This window comes from Empidonax traillii, unplaced genomic scaffold (genome assembly GCF_003031625.1).
Source record: "Empidonax traillii isolate 1590-97213 ecotype Southwest subspecies unplaced genomic scaffold, ASM303162v1 scaffold1222:size288430, whole genome shotgun sequence".
NCBI lineage: Eukaryota > Metazoa > Chordata > Aves > Passeriformes > Tyrannidae > Empidonax > Empidonax traillii.
The window spans coordinates 223,084-238,710 of record NW_020956415.1 but is presented as its reverse complement, the minus strand read 5'-3'; the positions used below and the strand labels follow the sequence as shown (position 1 = coordinate 238,710).

Below are 15,627 nucleotides of genomic sequence, written 5' to 3'. Positions count from 1 at the left end.
AGGCACAGGCAGGTTAGTCAGGCAGGTGCTGAAGGAAGGGGTGTGTGTGGTCCATGTCCACCCATAGAGAAGTGTCCACCACCCTCCTAAAGCCAAGAGTCTGCAAGGGAAAGAAAGGCACCCCCAGCCCCGTGTCTGCTCTTGGGTAACTCCCGAAAACCTCCCCAGCAGAAGCGAAGCTCCAAGCAAGCATTATATTAATTTCTGTTGGCTCCAGCAGCCACACCCTGTCTTCAATTATATTCCTCAAAACGACGGATGAAAGCCAGATTTGCTCCCTCTCCTCCTTTTTGCCCATGATTTTCCCGACTGCGAGTCTGGGCTCTGTGGGGAGCACGGGGGCCGTGTCTAGGGGGAGGATGGACTTGTATTTCAGGCACTGCAGTCTCAGTGAGGAATCTGAGCTCCGACAGACTCCGGCTCTGTCCTTGAGCAAGTAATTTCCCTGCGCCATATGAATAATGAATATTCCTGGATGCTGCCAGCCTCGGTAGGCGGCTTTTTATCATTTCGGATCTAAGTAAAGAAATAAATTACTCCACTGGAGAGTGGAGAGCCTTAACTCATGCTGGTGTGAAGACGATCACGGCTAAACATGCTTGGGGTCACTCTCCTGCCGTGGTGGCAGAAGCCACCAACTTCCCACCAGTCCATGAGGTGTCTGGGGGAAGCAGTGTGGGTTTTCTCTGCCCTTCCTCCCGGAGATGACGCTGCTCTTGGGGCTCCCTGAGTGTCACCTCACTGCCAGCGAGGATCTATCACAACTGCTCCTGTAAATACCTAAACATCCTTGAGTCAAAGGTGGCTTGTGAGTACCAGTCGTGTGGAAATTCCACCCTGTAGGGGAGAGAAGCCATCGTCCCCTGGAGAGCAGAATATCCTCTCATTACAGAGCCTGCTGGAGAAGGACACTGGCACTGGTGGAGCCGCTTCTCTGAAGGCTCTCCTGGCTGCCCCTGCCTGGTTGGGGCTGTGCTCACTCCTTCTGCTGCTCCAGCAAACTCAGTAAGAAACGCAGGAAACTTTTGTCCTCCTTGTCCTGCGCTCAGCACAATCTTAGGAACGGCCAAGACCCGCAGGGTCCCGTCTGAGTCCACCCAGGGATGGATACATCGCCCATGGGTACTCCTTTTCCTGTCCTCTCTTTCTTTATCTACGATCACCACAAATTGGGGCAGCAAGGACAGCAATTACAGTAATTGAAAAATAACTTCAGCGAGGTCCTTCTTAGTCTGCAGGTGACATCAACCCTGTGTCACCCACACACAGGGGACACCGAGCTGGCCTGAGCTGCGCAGTGTGAGCATCTTGACTTCTTGTGTTTGCATGACCAGGGAAGTTTAAGCCATAAACAGGGAACTAAACCCATGGGGAACTGCCTCACTGATCCAGGAAATCTCCCTGCAAAGGAGGTATTAGAGCAGTGCCAGGTGACTGACATCCACACCACAGTGTCCCTGGTCTGTTCAGTGCTATGGTTCACACTTTTCAGAACTGAGAAATTCTATTAGTTTCCCATTTCTGTTTCACAAACTCTACCGTAGCATGTGATATAAAAATGGTCACTGGACTAAGAATAAAATAAATACAAATTAATAAAAGATAAAAGGCACTTTGATGTTATAAATACCAATGTTTCTCCTTTGTACATAATCTAGGGCAACTTTTTTTCTCGACTTGTTGCAAAGTTTGCATCATACAAAAAAGCTGATGACTCACAAAACACTATTTTACTTTTTGGAATAAGCTGCTGACATGTAAAGTATCTTCCCTGTGAACTGGGATTTCTAGAGGGAAACTGCCCGTGGGCTATTTATTCTTGGCATAAACAGCCAGACTAGCCAGCCCCGTGGGAAGAAGAAACACCCCAAAAGGTGACACCCCCCCTCTGGAAGGTATAAATGGAGACCTGCGGCAGCGCCAGCCCTGCAGTCGGACTCAGTATCACGCTCTGCATCTCGCTTTGGGCTGTGGGTTGGCGCTGCAGCTGGGCCTCGCCATGAGCTGTAGTATTAAGCAGACAACTGGCTCTCTCAGGGGCAGGACCAGCGGTGGCAGCTGCGTGGTTGGTGGCGGTGGCGGTGGTGGCGGAGTGCGGATCTCCTCGGTCTCCTCCGGAAGATACACGACCTGCGGGATAGGCGGGAGCCGAGGCTTCTCCGGCAGGAGCTACTGCGGCGGTGTCAGCTATGGAGGGGGCCTGAGCGCCGGCAGCTTGGTCGGGGGCAACTACGGAGGCGGCCTGGGAGCCGCCGTGCTCGGAGGATGCCCAGGCATGGGATTCAGCGGTGGCAGCGCTCGCTTCGGCGGTGGCATGGGAGGGGGCATGGGGATGGGGCTCGGTGGAGGCGGTTTTGCTGGTGATGGCATTCTCCTCTCCGGTGACGAGAAGGTCACCATGCAGAACCTTAACGACCGCCTGGCTTCTTACCTGGACAAGGTGAGGTGCCTGGAACAAGAGAATGCTGACCTGGAGTGCAGGATCAGGGAGTGGTACGCCAAGCAGGGCCCTTTTTGTGAGCCACGGGACTACAGCTGCTACTACAAAGAAATCGAAGACCTTCAAAACCAGGTAACGCCCCTTCTCAGCTGCTTTCTCCCTCTCCCCCCACTGCTGTCCACATGATCAGCAGTAACAAGTCAGTGCTGTAAAATGCTCTTTGCAAACATGCCCTATAACATCTGCCTGTGGAAAGAGCTCAGAGGGGAAACCTGGAGGGTTTCTGCTGCTTTTATTCATCAGATATATTGAAGGGGGAAATGTTACTTCATGGAATGCATCTGGATGGGCTCAGTGGTCCTTCTGAATTCGGTTAGTGCCAAGGTGTTTAAATAGACACGTGGCAAGAAAAGAACTAAAAGACAAATAAATAATGGATTGAAATGATTTGCCTGAATTTATATTATTGTCATCAGTCTTGCAGAATTCCAGTTAAACTTTTTTTTCCTCTATTGGTTTACTCTCTCATAAGCAACTGGTGAATATAGGATATCTAATTAAAACTAGAAACAAAGACAGCATTGCCATAACACATTTGGAATGGGCAATTTGAAATTCAAAACGTTTGCAAAGTGGGTTTGGCAAAAATTCAGGATGCCAATGCATAAAGAAGAACAAAGTGAAAAGAATTCGGGGAAAGGGACAGAATGAGGCTGGCTTGTCATTAAGTCTTCAAATAAAATCTTTAAATCTCTTATCCATGAAAATGAGATTTAGATTTAAAAGGTTGAGGTGGACTGTGGCAGGTGCTGGACACTAATTACACCTCCCAGACTGTCTGTACCTGAACCATGAGTTTTATCATTTAATGCCTTCACTGCACTTCACTGAACACCCCTGTGAGTGCTGCACCCCTCAACTCCCCATCCCTGCTACCCTGGAGGTCAGAAAAGGGAGAAAGGGGTCTGCTCTGGTGGCACTGGGCAATGGGTGCCCTTGAGCCCGATGACACGGAGCAGAGACTTCAGGAGTGAATGTTCTTTTTCCAGATTGTCTGTGCGACCATAGACAACAACAAGATCATCCTGAACATCGACAACAGCAGGATGACAGCTGACGACTTCCGAGTGAAGTGAGTACCGCGGGCTGCCCCCTCCTCTGTCCCCGCCCTCGGAGCTCTGGGGGCAGCTCCCCTGTGACCCAGGACAGCCTGGAGGCTACACAGGGAAACATCTAAGGCTGCCCTAATAAGGGCAGTTCCAGGAGGGAAAGTCTGGGATGGAGATCAGAGTTCTCCGGGAGGCAGAGGGATCTGCAGACCGGGAGCAGTGAGGGCTCAGCCGAGCTGCTCTTCCAGCACGTGGCGTCTTTAAAAGGGAAAGGTTTCATTTTTTCCTGCTCGTGGTGGTGTCAGACACCGACTGCTCTTTGTCTCTTGCTCCCGCCCCGGCAGGTACGAGACGGAGCTGGCCCTGCGCCAGAGTGTGGAGGCCGATATCAACGGGCTGCGCCAGGTCCTGGACCAGCTGACGCTCTGCAGGTCCGACCTGGAGGCACAGCTGGAGTCGCTGCGGGAGGAGCTCTGCTGCCTGAAGAAGAACCACGAGGAGGTAGGTCCTGCCCCTCTCCTTGCACTCCTGTGGGATCCATCACCTCCCTGGGGTGCTGCTCTGGAGGGCAAGTGGTTGATGGAGACTGTGGTGTGAGCGGGGGAGCTGTGAGGGTCCAGTGGAGAGGGGCTTTGCCAGGCTCTGCTCCTCCCTCCCTGCAGGGGAACTTGGCTGCCTCAGTCCTTCCCTCCTGTTAAAAAAACTGACCTGATCTGCACGGTGTTTCCAGGAAATGTGCTGTCTGAGGAAGCAATCGACTGGAGATGTGAGCGTGGAGGTCAATGCCTGCCCCGGCCCAGACCTCAGGAAGATCCTGGAGGAGATGAGGTGCCAGTATGAGACGCTGATTGAACGCAACCGCAAAGAAGTTGAGGATTGGTATGAGTGCAAGGTGAGTAAATTCCCACAGCTCTGACCTCCCCCAGCCAACACCCAGGCAATGGTCCCCCAGGGACTTAAACCTTTAAGCCATTAAAGCCACACAAGAGACTGTAATAGCATTTAGAACGGGTTCAAAGTGACCAAGTGACACAGGGGAGGGATGCTGCTGCCCTGTGTCCTTGTCATGGGGTGAGGGAAACTCCCCACGTTGGTGAAACCTGAGGCAGGAATTCTCTGGACTGGTGATTTCAGATTGAGGAGGTGAATCGGGAGGTTATTACAAGCGGTCAGGAGGTGGAGACGTGCAACAACCAGGTGACTGAACTGAGGCGCCAATTGCAAGCCCTGGAAATCGATCTCCAAGCTCAGCTCAGCCAGGTGGGTGGACGAGCTGGTGCAAACCTCAGCCCCCTCACGGGATTCGTAGCTAAACACAGCCTTTCTCCTGCCTGTATTTGCATCGTGCCCCTTGTCACTCCTCAGAGGGACAACCTGGAGTCCTCGCTGGCGGAGACAGAGTGTCGCTACAACAACCACCTTGGCGAGCTCCAGAGCCAGATCACCTGCGTGGAGCAGCAGCTGGCTGACCTGCGGGCAGAGATGGAGTGCCAGAACCAGGAGTACAAGATCCTGCTGGACGTCAAGTGCCGCCTGGAGCAGGAGATCCACACGTACCGCTGCCTGCTGGAGGGCGGCCAGCAGGACCTTATGTGAGTACAGTGAAACGCCTGTGTCCCTGTTGTTCCAATTTCTCCCTTACTGACCTGCTCAGGCTGCCTGGTGCCAGTGGTGGGGACCTGCTGCCCTGCCCTGTGCCAGCTGCTGCCACGAGGAGAGCGGTCACTGCAACCTTCTGCCAATTTTCTGCCAGAAAGGGGACCCCAGCGAGAGCAGCCGTGACGTTGAAAATCTGTAGCCCTGGTTTTTATCTGTCCTTTCCCTCGCTGAAATGTTCTTTTCTGCCCCTTCAGTCAGCAAGGAGGAATTGGTCAGTCTTCTGGTCTAGGAGGAGGAGTTGCAAGAAGCAGTGGGATAGGAGGAGGAGGCATCATTAGGACAAGCCACACTTACACTTCGTCTGCCCAGATCCCATCCTGTGCAGCTGCGGAGATCCAAGGTGAGAACTGCCCCACTCTGAGGGTTTCCACAGTTTCCTCTGCTCTAATGCAACAGGGATGGACAGGAAGAGAGATCTTTCCCAGGCAGCTTACAGATGTAATTGAAAGTTTTATTGTGGGGCCCCTGGGAAATACAGGATGGGAGCCACAGAGGAGTGGCTGAGAGGAGAGCTTTTGGGAGCTGGGACTCTGCTGAGAGAGGGGAGAACTGCCAAAGGGAGGAGGGGAAGAGGGATAAAAGGGAGAGGGACAGAGTCAGGAGGCAGGCAAGCCATGGGCAGCATGGAGAAAGGACTGATGTGAGATGGGGGACAAAGGAAAGAGCAGGAGAAAGCAGAGTGCCCAGAGATCAAGGTGGAGGTAGAAAAAGCAGGAATAATGGGAACGCTGGCAGATAACTGCTAGTCCTAGTTCAAGAGGAAACTTCCAGCCAAACTGAAAAGGAAAGAATGAAATGTGGTGAGAGTTGGTCCAGGAAATGAGGGTGAGCAGGGGCATTGCTCTGGCATGGATCCCAGTGCCATTCCCTCATCCACATCTCCAGCTTCCACTGCCTGGCATTTTTATGGAGAAGGGCAGCCTGTGCTACAGCACAAACAGATCCATCTGCCTGGCTGGCAGGAGCCATCAGACCTTCCCAAGAAGGGACAGTACTTATCTGAAGTTCTAATTGAATTGGCTTGTGAAACGATCACATGTGGGGAATGACAGTGTGGGAAAGAATCTATTTTTGCCATAAACACAGTAATGTTTCCTTTGATGTCTCCAGTGCCTTGCCGAAGGATTTGTGATTAAGCAGAGAAACGAGAATATCCAACAAGAGAAGCCTGAAGCAGAGCTAAGGGATGAAGAGAGAATATTTGCTGCATGTGTCTGCAGAGAGCACGGGGCGTGCTCGTCTGCGCCGCTCAGCCGTGCTAAGCAATGAGCCAGAGGGATGAGCAGAGCGTTGGGCCACATTCTGCTTTGGTTTGCTATTTGCTTTCCCAGCCTGTGTTGCTGTGTGTGGCCCCAGCACCACGACTGTTGCTGGAGTCAGCCAGTGATCACCCATCACTAATGCACCTGCTGCTGAAAAAATTGTCTCTAATAAAAAACTTTGCTTGTGCCTGATGCAATCAAGAACCTGTGGCTGAGTTCCTTTAGAAACACCAGGTGCTGAGCCACGGGCACAGGGGGCACCTGGGCTGGTTGGGGCCATCCTGCACTGGGAACAAAGCTGCTTTGCCAGTGGGAGCCAGAGCGGCCTCGCTGACCTGGCAGGTCTCGTCCCACTCCTCCCTGTCCCAGCCTGAGGCAGATGGTGCCTGTTCCTGCGTGACCTACACGGGCAGGCAGGTCAGGAGGCACTTGTGTCCTTCCCACACAGCACTGGGCTGAAACACAGCCCTAGAAAAATTCTGAGCGTCAGTGGGGGAACAGCTGGAGACAGTTTGCTTCAGTCCCGGTGACAAATCTGCATCACCCAGCCTGGAGGTTGTGATTAGGGTGAAGAGCAAATCTTGGTCTCCCCAACTGATTCAATTTCTCCTGACAAGCCTTACGTTTGGGCCTATTTCCTCAATTCTATAGAAATCTTCCCACCACTGGGAAAAGGACTGGAGGCAAAAGGTTTATCTCCTCTCATTTCCCACAGTGACTGAGTCATTTACTGGTCACCCTTCTATTGCGAAGAGTTTCGGCCTGAACAGCAGGAACGGTTGGAAGATTATCTCTAGATGAAACACACCTTGTCTGGGGAGCTGGGGAGGGCAGGGTGGGAGCTGAAAATGTGCAGCTCAACAGAGAATAGAATGGAGAAAAAGGCCAGGTAGGACCTTTGGACTCACAGAGCCACTCAAACCTCACAGGTAAGACAAGGATCCCTCCCTGCCTGGGCCTCGACCAGCAGCTGGTGCTGAGCCAGCACGTCCTGGCGCTGACCTGCCCTGAGGCACTTTGGGTTTGCAGAACTTGCAGTTAAAAGCGTTATGAGGGTGTTTGGAGGATTAAATTGTCGGTCCAGAAAGCCCAGCTGTGATGGGTGACTGTGACAGAGTCAGATTCACCTGTGAGCTGACCTGGCGAGGCAAAACTCCTGGTCACTCCTTTTCTGTCAGAGGCTGGGGGTTATGGACCAGCAGGCTCAGGGCAGGAGGAAGGCAGGTACAAAGAGAAAACCACTTCAGGACTGCACATACAGCACAGTGTGGCACACAGCTCTGCTGCCAGTCCTTCCCTACTCTCCTGATACCGAAACAGGCTTTACATGGCAGCAAGTCCCTGAAGAAGCTTAACTAAAGTGTCAGGGAGCAGGTGAAAGGTGCCCTTGTAGAGAAGATTCTCAGTAGTATTTCTTTTATTTCATCTACCAGACACTAAGTTCAATAGCATCCATGGGCAAGACAAGAAAATGTAGCCCTGGAACACCTGCAATGACCAAAGTGGCCAAAGGCAGAAGCTTTTAAAGCAAGACTCTAAATCAAGCCATCTTTAAAGTTCAGGTCCAGCCCTACAGAAAACCTCAGACTTGATGCAGAAATCTCCCAGTAGATGTGCATGGCCAGTGCTTCACAAGAGATCATAGAAGATACATATTGTGCCTGTAATGGCAAATTTCTGTTGGACTCCTCTGACTGAGAAGTCAAAAAGCAAACCTTTCCCTTTTCCATTCCCATCGTCTCCTCCTGCCTCGTTCAGTGCAAAGCCAGACAGTGAGATAACCCACTGCTGCCCTTTCTGGCCTCAATCCTTCCCAACCTACGAATCCTCATACTCTCGTCTGCTTTCCATTCTTTTTGGAAACTCTCGGCCATGTAAGATAAATAAAAACTTGCCCCTCTCTCCTGGCAGCCCCACCTGATTCCCACCAGCTCCGGGCTGGTTCCTCCTCTTGCGAACTGCTACTGACATCTAGCTGCTCCTCAGGGTTCCCTGGGCTCCTACACAGACCTCCCACCCTCCCCACCGGTCAGAAGCTGTGCACTCTCACCAAGGAGCTGCCCTAAATTCCTGAGAGGTGAAAGAGGCCTAATGACACGGTCAGAAGGACTCTAATGATCCAGACATTACGAATGTGCCTCTGGAGAGCCCCTGGGTGAGGGGGGGGAGGCAGTGCAGCCTCAGCTCCTGTGATGTTGTTTGTGGACCTACGAGTTGGGATGCGCCTGGAAGGCAGCTCAGCAGAGGCAGCTTATGATTAACAGTCCCCCAGCAGAAAACACCCTGGAAACACCCCATTTATTAAAGAGCTGCAAATTATGGAGCTGCAAACATTGGAAACTACATTTCCATAAGGTTTCCGTATTTCTTTGTGCTAATGAGACAGACCCAGGAAGCTTAGGAGTTCAAGTAACTGGATGAAAACAGGAGGAAAAGCTTCGTTTAATCTTTTACGGTTTCAGAACAATCACTTCATTTCATCTCACTTTAACCTGTGCCCTCATTTCCTGAAGGCAAACAGGGAAAAACAGCGAGGCAGAGGGAAGAAGTGTGTGGTTTGAGGCTCCTGGGCACAGTCCAGGTGGGTCTGAGGGGCAGAGGGGGACCGAGGTGTCTGGAGGGAGATCAGGACCGGGCAGGCAGACACCCTCCCCTCCCAAGGAGCAGTGTCAGCCCTTTGTTCCTGCCTGTGCTGCTCCGATGTGCTGCGGTGATAACCGTGGAGCCGGGGAGGAATGTGTGCTCACTCAGGAGAGATGCTGCAGACAGCAGTTGGGAAACTCCTGGAGGAATCATCCGCAGCCCGGGCGAAGCTTCCAGGGACGCAGCTCTCGGCAGTTTCGGTTCGTTCCTGCCGCCACGCCCTGGCTCCCAATTGTGTTCTCCGGCCCTAGGAATGAAAGCCGGCTTTTTCTCCCCCGTGCACAGCAACTTTATTGGAGGTTTTACCCATTCTGAGCTTTGTTTCTGTGTGTTTGGGGCTGGAGGGAGGCCCGGAGTGGCAGGCAGGGCCCAGCTGCAGCTTTGGGTAAAATCACTTTGGGAAGTCCCTCCACACCCGTCTCCAGATATCACTGGAATGCTGCTGGCTTTTATGGTGCTGGATAAGGAACATCCAAAGGGGGCAAAGATAAGGGAAAGGGAAAGGCATCTTTTCAACAGAAAGAAGAGCAATAAAATGATGGGTAAATCCACAAATACTGGGATAATCCAGTCCTTTGGTAAATGGGATCGTCTACCTGCCATAACACAATCTATTTCAGTTGACAACGCTATTTCAGTGAGAGTTTGAGGTTGCTCTTCCCTGGTGAGCCAGGCTTGGAGAATTCTTACAGGGAACAGTTCGTTTCAGACAGCTCAGGAATGCCTGTCCCTTGTTCCATGGCCACTGGATCAAGGGCTCCCAGGGAGAGGTGCAGTGGTCTGGAGTCTCAGCAAAACATCTCATGAAAATGAGCTCAGCCTCACTTTTGATGTCAGAAGTGGGAAAGGATCCCTATTTTTTTATTTTCCCTGCCTAGTTAAGATTTGGAAATTTTACTGACAGAGAAACTCCACTTTGTACCAAACCCACCTTCTCCAAGCCCGTGTGGAGCTGCACTGGGAAGAGGCTGCTCTGCAGCTCCATCAGCAGCTCTGTCTTTATATGTGCCAGGACAGCAATCCCGAGGCTCTGATTAGAGCACAGCACATATTGACAGAGAAATTGGCCATAGGATGTTTCCACTCCCATCCACTGTTTCAAACCCACCCTTTCCCAGCAACAATTACAATCCATAATGAGGAAAAGTGCAGAAATTATCTTTCACTGAACAACAGGAAATATTTAAAGCACTTTTACCTTCCTTTACACTCTCCACATAATGAAACAAATCCTTTGTGAATTACTGGAGAGCCACAATCATATATGAAGAACCTTTCATCCGTGCCTATTAAGAGATCCCTCCTTGGTCTCAATTGTCTTGTAGCAGAGTGTTCCAGATTTGTCATTTTGCCAGTGGAGAGATTTAAAGGTTAATCTCTGTGTCTCTGATCTTTCCACAGAGTTTCTTACATCATTCCTCATACATCATTCGAGAAGCAAACTTAGTATTTCTTCTTTCTTTTTCATCTTGCGTAGTCCAACCTCAGCACCTTGCATGAAAACTGCTTATTCAACTCAAAATAAAATGAAAATAAATTAATGAGAGATAAAGAGCTCTTTGATGCAATAACCTTTAATGATTTCTTCCTGGTATGTAATTTAGGACAGTGTTTTTCCTGGCTTAACGCTGTTAAGTTTGCATCACAAACAAAAAGCCGGTGATTCATAAAACATTATTGCTAATGTATTTTTGAAATTAGCAAGAGACATGTAAAGCATCTTCCTCGTCTACCAGGCTCCTTGAAAGGAAACTTCCCTTTGAGAAATTATTCTTGGCACCAATGGCTGGAGCAGCCAGCCTTATGGGAAGAAGGAGCAGCGGTGACACCCACTGTGGAAGGTATAAATAGGGACGGGCGGCCACGGACAGCTCGCAGTCTGATTCCATATCAAGCTGTGCCTCTTGCTTTGGGCTTCTGCTTGCCTTTGCCAACCGCTGTGGCCATGAGTTGCAACATTAAGGAGACTATCACTGTGTCTAGCAAAGGCAGGAGCAGCGGTGGCAGCTGCATCATTGGTGGTGGTGGTGGAGCACGGATTTCTTCCTATGGGATAGGCAGCGCCAGGGGTTTCTCTGGAAGGAGCTACTGCGGTGGAGTGAATTATGGAGGGGGACTGAGCGTCGGTAGCTTGGCTGGTGGGAGCTATGGAGGTGGCAACTGCTATGGCAATGGCCTGGGGTTTGGCCTCGGAGGAGGGGTGGTGGTCGGGGGTCTCGGGGGGGACTGCTTGCTGTCGTCCTGCGATGAGAAGGTCACCATGCAGAACCTCAATGACCGCCTGGCCTCCTACCTGGACAAGGTGAAGTGCCTGGAGAAGGAGAACGCCGAGCTGGAGTGCAGGATCAGGGAGTGGTACGCGACACAGGGCCTGTCCTGCGAGCCCCGGGACTACAGCTGCTACTACAAAGAGATTGAGGACCTCCAGAACCAGGTAAGACCCCTCTGGGTTGTTCCTCCCATTGACAGCTCAGTTTCTGTTTAGAACCCACTGCGGTCGTTGGGGGAACTTTGGGGCTGCTGAATGTGTTCACAGACACAAATTTTTGGCAAGATCCCCTGTGACGTTGCTGAGTGGGGGGGCACGTCAAGGATGGGCGCTGCGAGGCTGTAGGGGTGGGAGAACCCTCTGGAAAAGGGAAAGGATGCTTTGGTACCTTGTGTTTGGGCTATACAACTGTAAATAGGGCGTTACCAGTGTGTTCTTGAGGAAATGTAGGGGTGTCAGGTCTGTAGGGAAAGCAAAGCAAGGAGAACTATGGAACAAGGGCAAAACATACACACTGAACGCTTTATCAGGTGAAACATTACAAATTCTAGGTGAGAAAAGCCGACTATTGAAACTGATTGTCACAGGGGCACAAACAGCCTCACACTAATAAATCCACAATAAAAGTTGATCTGAAGGCTTAAAGACACCTTCCAACCATCTTCCCTGAAGTTCCTTAAGTCCGAAGCCCAGAACACTCCAGCTGGGGTATCAGTTGAGATTCAGTGACTTAAGGAAAGTTCTTTAGGTTCACTTTCTGAAGCCTCTTTGGAACTCGCCTTCAGATCTCGAAACTGAGATGCCCCATCTCACAACTCTTTAACTCCCAGCCTCTACATGATTGATCTCTTTACTGACTGTGAGTAAAGGAGGCAAAGCCCCCTCCTTCAAGGGACTAGGTTACTTTAGTGAGAAGGTAACAGAAAAAGGGAACTGTGAAGAGTTACTGCCTGACTGCAATGCAGAGAGACCTATAGGGTAGAACAGGAGAGAAGGAGACAACTCTCGTGGTCTGCTCTTTTCCAGATTGTCTGTGCAACCATCGATAACAACAAGATCATCCTGGACATCGATAACAGCAGGATGGCTGCCGATGACTTCCGTGTGAAGTGAGTGCTCCCTCTGAACCTGCTGCCTTCCCCCCACCCTGCCCCTTCCCACCTCGCTGGGGAGGCTCAGAGCACTAATTACAGAGGCTCCAGACGCGTCTCCCCACACCACGGTGGCAGGGCAGGATGATGAAAGGCCTTTTTGCTCCTGGTCACCAGCCCTCCCCTTAATTAGTGTTCTCGGGTAAAACATTTAGCAACAGCGTTTGTGGTGAGGCTGGGGACGGGCACTGCAGGGAGTGGTCCACTTCCACCCCAGACCAGAACAGATGGGATCAGCAGGGCAGAAATGCAGCTGAGTAAGTGATACCAAATCTCCAGTGAGCAGGAGCAGGGAGAAAAACAGATGAGGAGGGAAGGTTTTGACACAACAGACCTGAAGCGGTGCAGAAGTCCAAGTTCAGCATGGGCAGCAAACGCAGACCAGAGCAGGGATCTGGGGAAGGAAATCTCGGCAGGAAGAGAGCCCGTGTGGGATGTTGCCACCCTGAATTCTGTGCTTTCCTGCACAACCCAGGTACGAGACGGAGCTGGCCCTGCGCCAGAGTGTGGAGGCCGATATCAACGGGCTGCGCCAGGTCCTGGACCAGCTGACGCTCTGCAGGTCTGACCTGGAGGCACAGCTGGAGTCGCTGCGGGAGGAGCTCTGCTGCCTGAAGAAGAACCACGAGGAGGTAGGTCCTGCCCCGGCTGAAAACTTTGCCCACACCACCCTGCTCTGAATTTAAAAGGTTTTCATGGCACAGCCTTCCCACCAAACCCTGCTGGGGGCTCAGCCCCCTCTGCCTTGGGGATGAGGATGGAGCTCCGGCAGGGCTGTGCTGTCACTGGGAGTGCCAGAGGGGGGGGAAGGTCGCTGCTGACTCCAGTGGATGAGAAAATAAATTACCCAACAGATTTGTTGGAAAAACACTTGCAACCACCCTCCAGCGCCTTTCACAGCCCCAGCTGGAGGCAGCTCTTGCAGGGAGGGCAGTTCTTGGCCACTGAACTCTGCTCTTCTCTGCTGCCTTCCTAAAGCCAGTATGAGCTGACCTGGGATTTATTTGCAGGAGATGAACTGCCTGAGAAAGCAATCGACTGGAGATGTGAGTGTGGAGGTCAATGCCTGCCCTGGACCAGATCTCAGGCAGATCTTGGAGGATTTGAGATGCCAGTACGAAACACTGATAGCGCGGAACCGCAAGGAAGTCGAGGATTGGTACGAGTGCAAGGTGAGTGACACACACCTGGACCACACTGACACACACCCCCCAAGGGCTCAGGGGCCTCTCAGAGACCAGACATGGAGACAATAAGCAGTTCTTGCCTCTCAGTGAAGCCCAAGAGCAGCACTCATTACACCCTGTGTTCCACAGGAGCCACAGGCCTGTCTGACCAGTTTGTTATGCCCCATCTGGAGCAGCAGCATTTGCCACAAGGCCTTGTGGTGTGCTGCTGGAACACAGATATTCCACATTTGGATTAAAGAGACTTACTAGCCACGGGGCTAATGGGATTTGTAAAATGAACAAGCACAGGAGCCAGCAGGGAACGCCCTGTGCACAGAGAACCTGCCCTGCTCCCTTTAGCTCTTGCTGAACACTCCCCGTGTTCTGCTCCTGTCAAACCAAGTCCCATGCACCCAGACATCTCCTGAAGCTCTTTACCCTGCCTTGCTGATTTCAGATTGAGGAGGTGAATCGGGAGGTTATTACAAGCGGTCAGGAGGTGGAGACGTGCAACAACCAGGTGACTGAACTGAGGCGCCAATTGCAAGCCCTGGAAATCGATCTCCAAGCTCAGCTCAGCCAGGTGGGTGGACGAGCTGACTCAGCTCTGACGCGGTCACTGCTGGCTTTCTCGGTGCAAACAGCCAGACCCACCAACCAGCACAGCGGTGCTGAGTGGCTCCTCCATTTCCAGACTGGAAATTGTAAGCTCCGGGGTGACGCTTGAAATGAACGTTTGTTTCTTTGCTTCTCTTGCTTATCAGAGAAATAATTTGGAATCGTCTCTGGCTGAGACCGAGTGCCAGTACAACACCCTCCTGGGTGAGCTACAGAACCAGATCACGTGCGTGGAGCAGCAGTTGGCGGAAATAAGGGCGGAAATTGAGTGTCAGAACCAGGAGTACAAGACCTTACTGGACGTCAAGTGCCGCCTGGAGCAGGAGATCCAGACCTACCGGTGCTTGTTGGAAGGAGGACAGCAGGACCTCATGTATGTACATCTCTGAATCCACTAGAGAACATGTGAAATTATCAGAGATCTGTGTTACAGACTGGGAATCCAGCCTGATCTTGAGTCCTTATTAATGCTTTCTTTGAGGTGAAGAAGTTGTCTTATGGGCAACTTCACTGTGACGAACATACAAATCAGAATTAAATGTCACTCCCCTGGGATCTGCAAAGCAGAGATACCAAATCTGATAATTGCTGGTGACAACACTGTCACTCCTGGCATTAGGAGACAGTCTCTTCTCTGTGGTGAGAACTGTCAAAATGGGAATTAATGGCAATTAATTGGCAGCTGCATTGCAGTTCCATGCCAGGGGGGAGCAAAATGCAAAGCAACTCCAGAAGTGAAAGAAAACGTGTTGTAAAATACTCTAACCCTTCTAAAGGACATAGTTTGTGCTGTGTAGCCAGTCAGCAGGGACACACCAAGTGCTGAAATTCCCCTGTCTGTCTCACCAGTCACGGGGGAGGAATCGGAACTGGCGGAGGGGTCATCAGGACGAGCCACACCTACACAACCACCTCAGCTGCCCACTGCCAGCCCCAGGTCCCACCCTGCAAGACTGGAGACATACAAGGTAAGGGCTGTGTGCTCACAACCGGCTCTGTTTGGTTTGCTCCCGAGCTCCAAGGCCCGGAGACAGCACATTCCTAGGACGTGTCACCATTAAAGCAAATTATTTGGGGAATATCTGGGGTTTCCTGGGTTGCTGCCATCTGCTCCAGCTTAGCAGTGCATTCTAGAAACAAGGGCACCACACAGAGCCAATTTCTGTTACCTGAAGGGTTTTACCTCTGTTTCAGTCAAATAATAATGCTGCTGTGCTTTCTCTCCAGTGACCTGCAGGAGAATTTGTGATTAAGGAGGAACGGACTGGAAGGTGACAGGGAAACCCAGAGACAAACCCAGAACACTC

At 51.6% G+C, this 15,627-nt stretch overlaps 2 protein-coding genes across 2 annotated transcripts; both read left to right on the top strand.

Annotated features, from left to right (window-relative positions):
- The first annotated feature begins 1,707 nt into the window (after positions 1-1,707).
- Positions 1,708-6,671, top strand: LOC114069260 (keratin, type I cytoskeletal 19-like). Its single transcript, XM_027905924.1, has 8 exons — positions 1,708-2,572; positions 3,490-3,572; positions 3,894-4,050; positions 4,280-4,441; positions 4,684-4,809; positions 4,915-5,141; positions 5,403-5,548; positions 6,319-6,671. Exons 1-8 carry the CDS (start codon positions 2,000-2,002, stop codon positions 6,342-6,344), a joined length of 1,500 nt encoding a protein of 499 aa, XP_027761725.1. The 5' UTR covers positions 1,708-1,999; the 3' UTR covers positions 6,345-6,671.
- A 4,387-nt stretch (positions 6,672-11,058) lies between these two features.
- On the top strand, positions 11,059-15,627 carry LOC114069264 (keratin, type I cytoskeletal 13-like). The gene is made up of 8 exons (XM_027905931.1): positions 11,059-11,547; positions 12,409-12,491; positions 13,009-13,165; positions 13,544-13,705; positions 14,160-14,285; positions 14,467-14,693; positions 15,170-15,288; positions 15,548-15,627. Exons 1-8 carry the CDS (start codon positions 11,059-11,061, stop codon positions 15,571-15,573), a joined length of 1,389 nt encoding a protein of 462 aa, XP_027761732.1. The 3' UTR covers positions 15,574-15,627.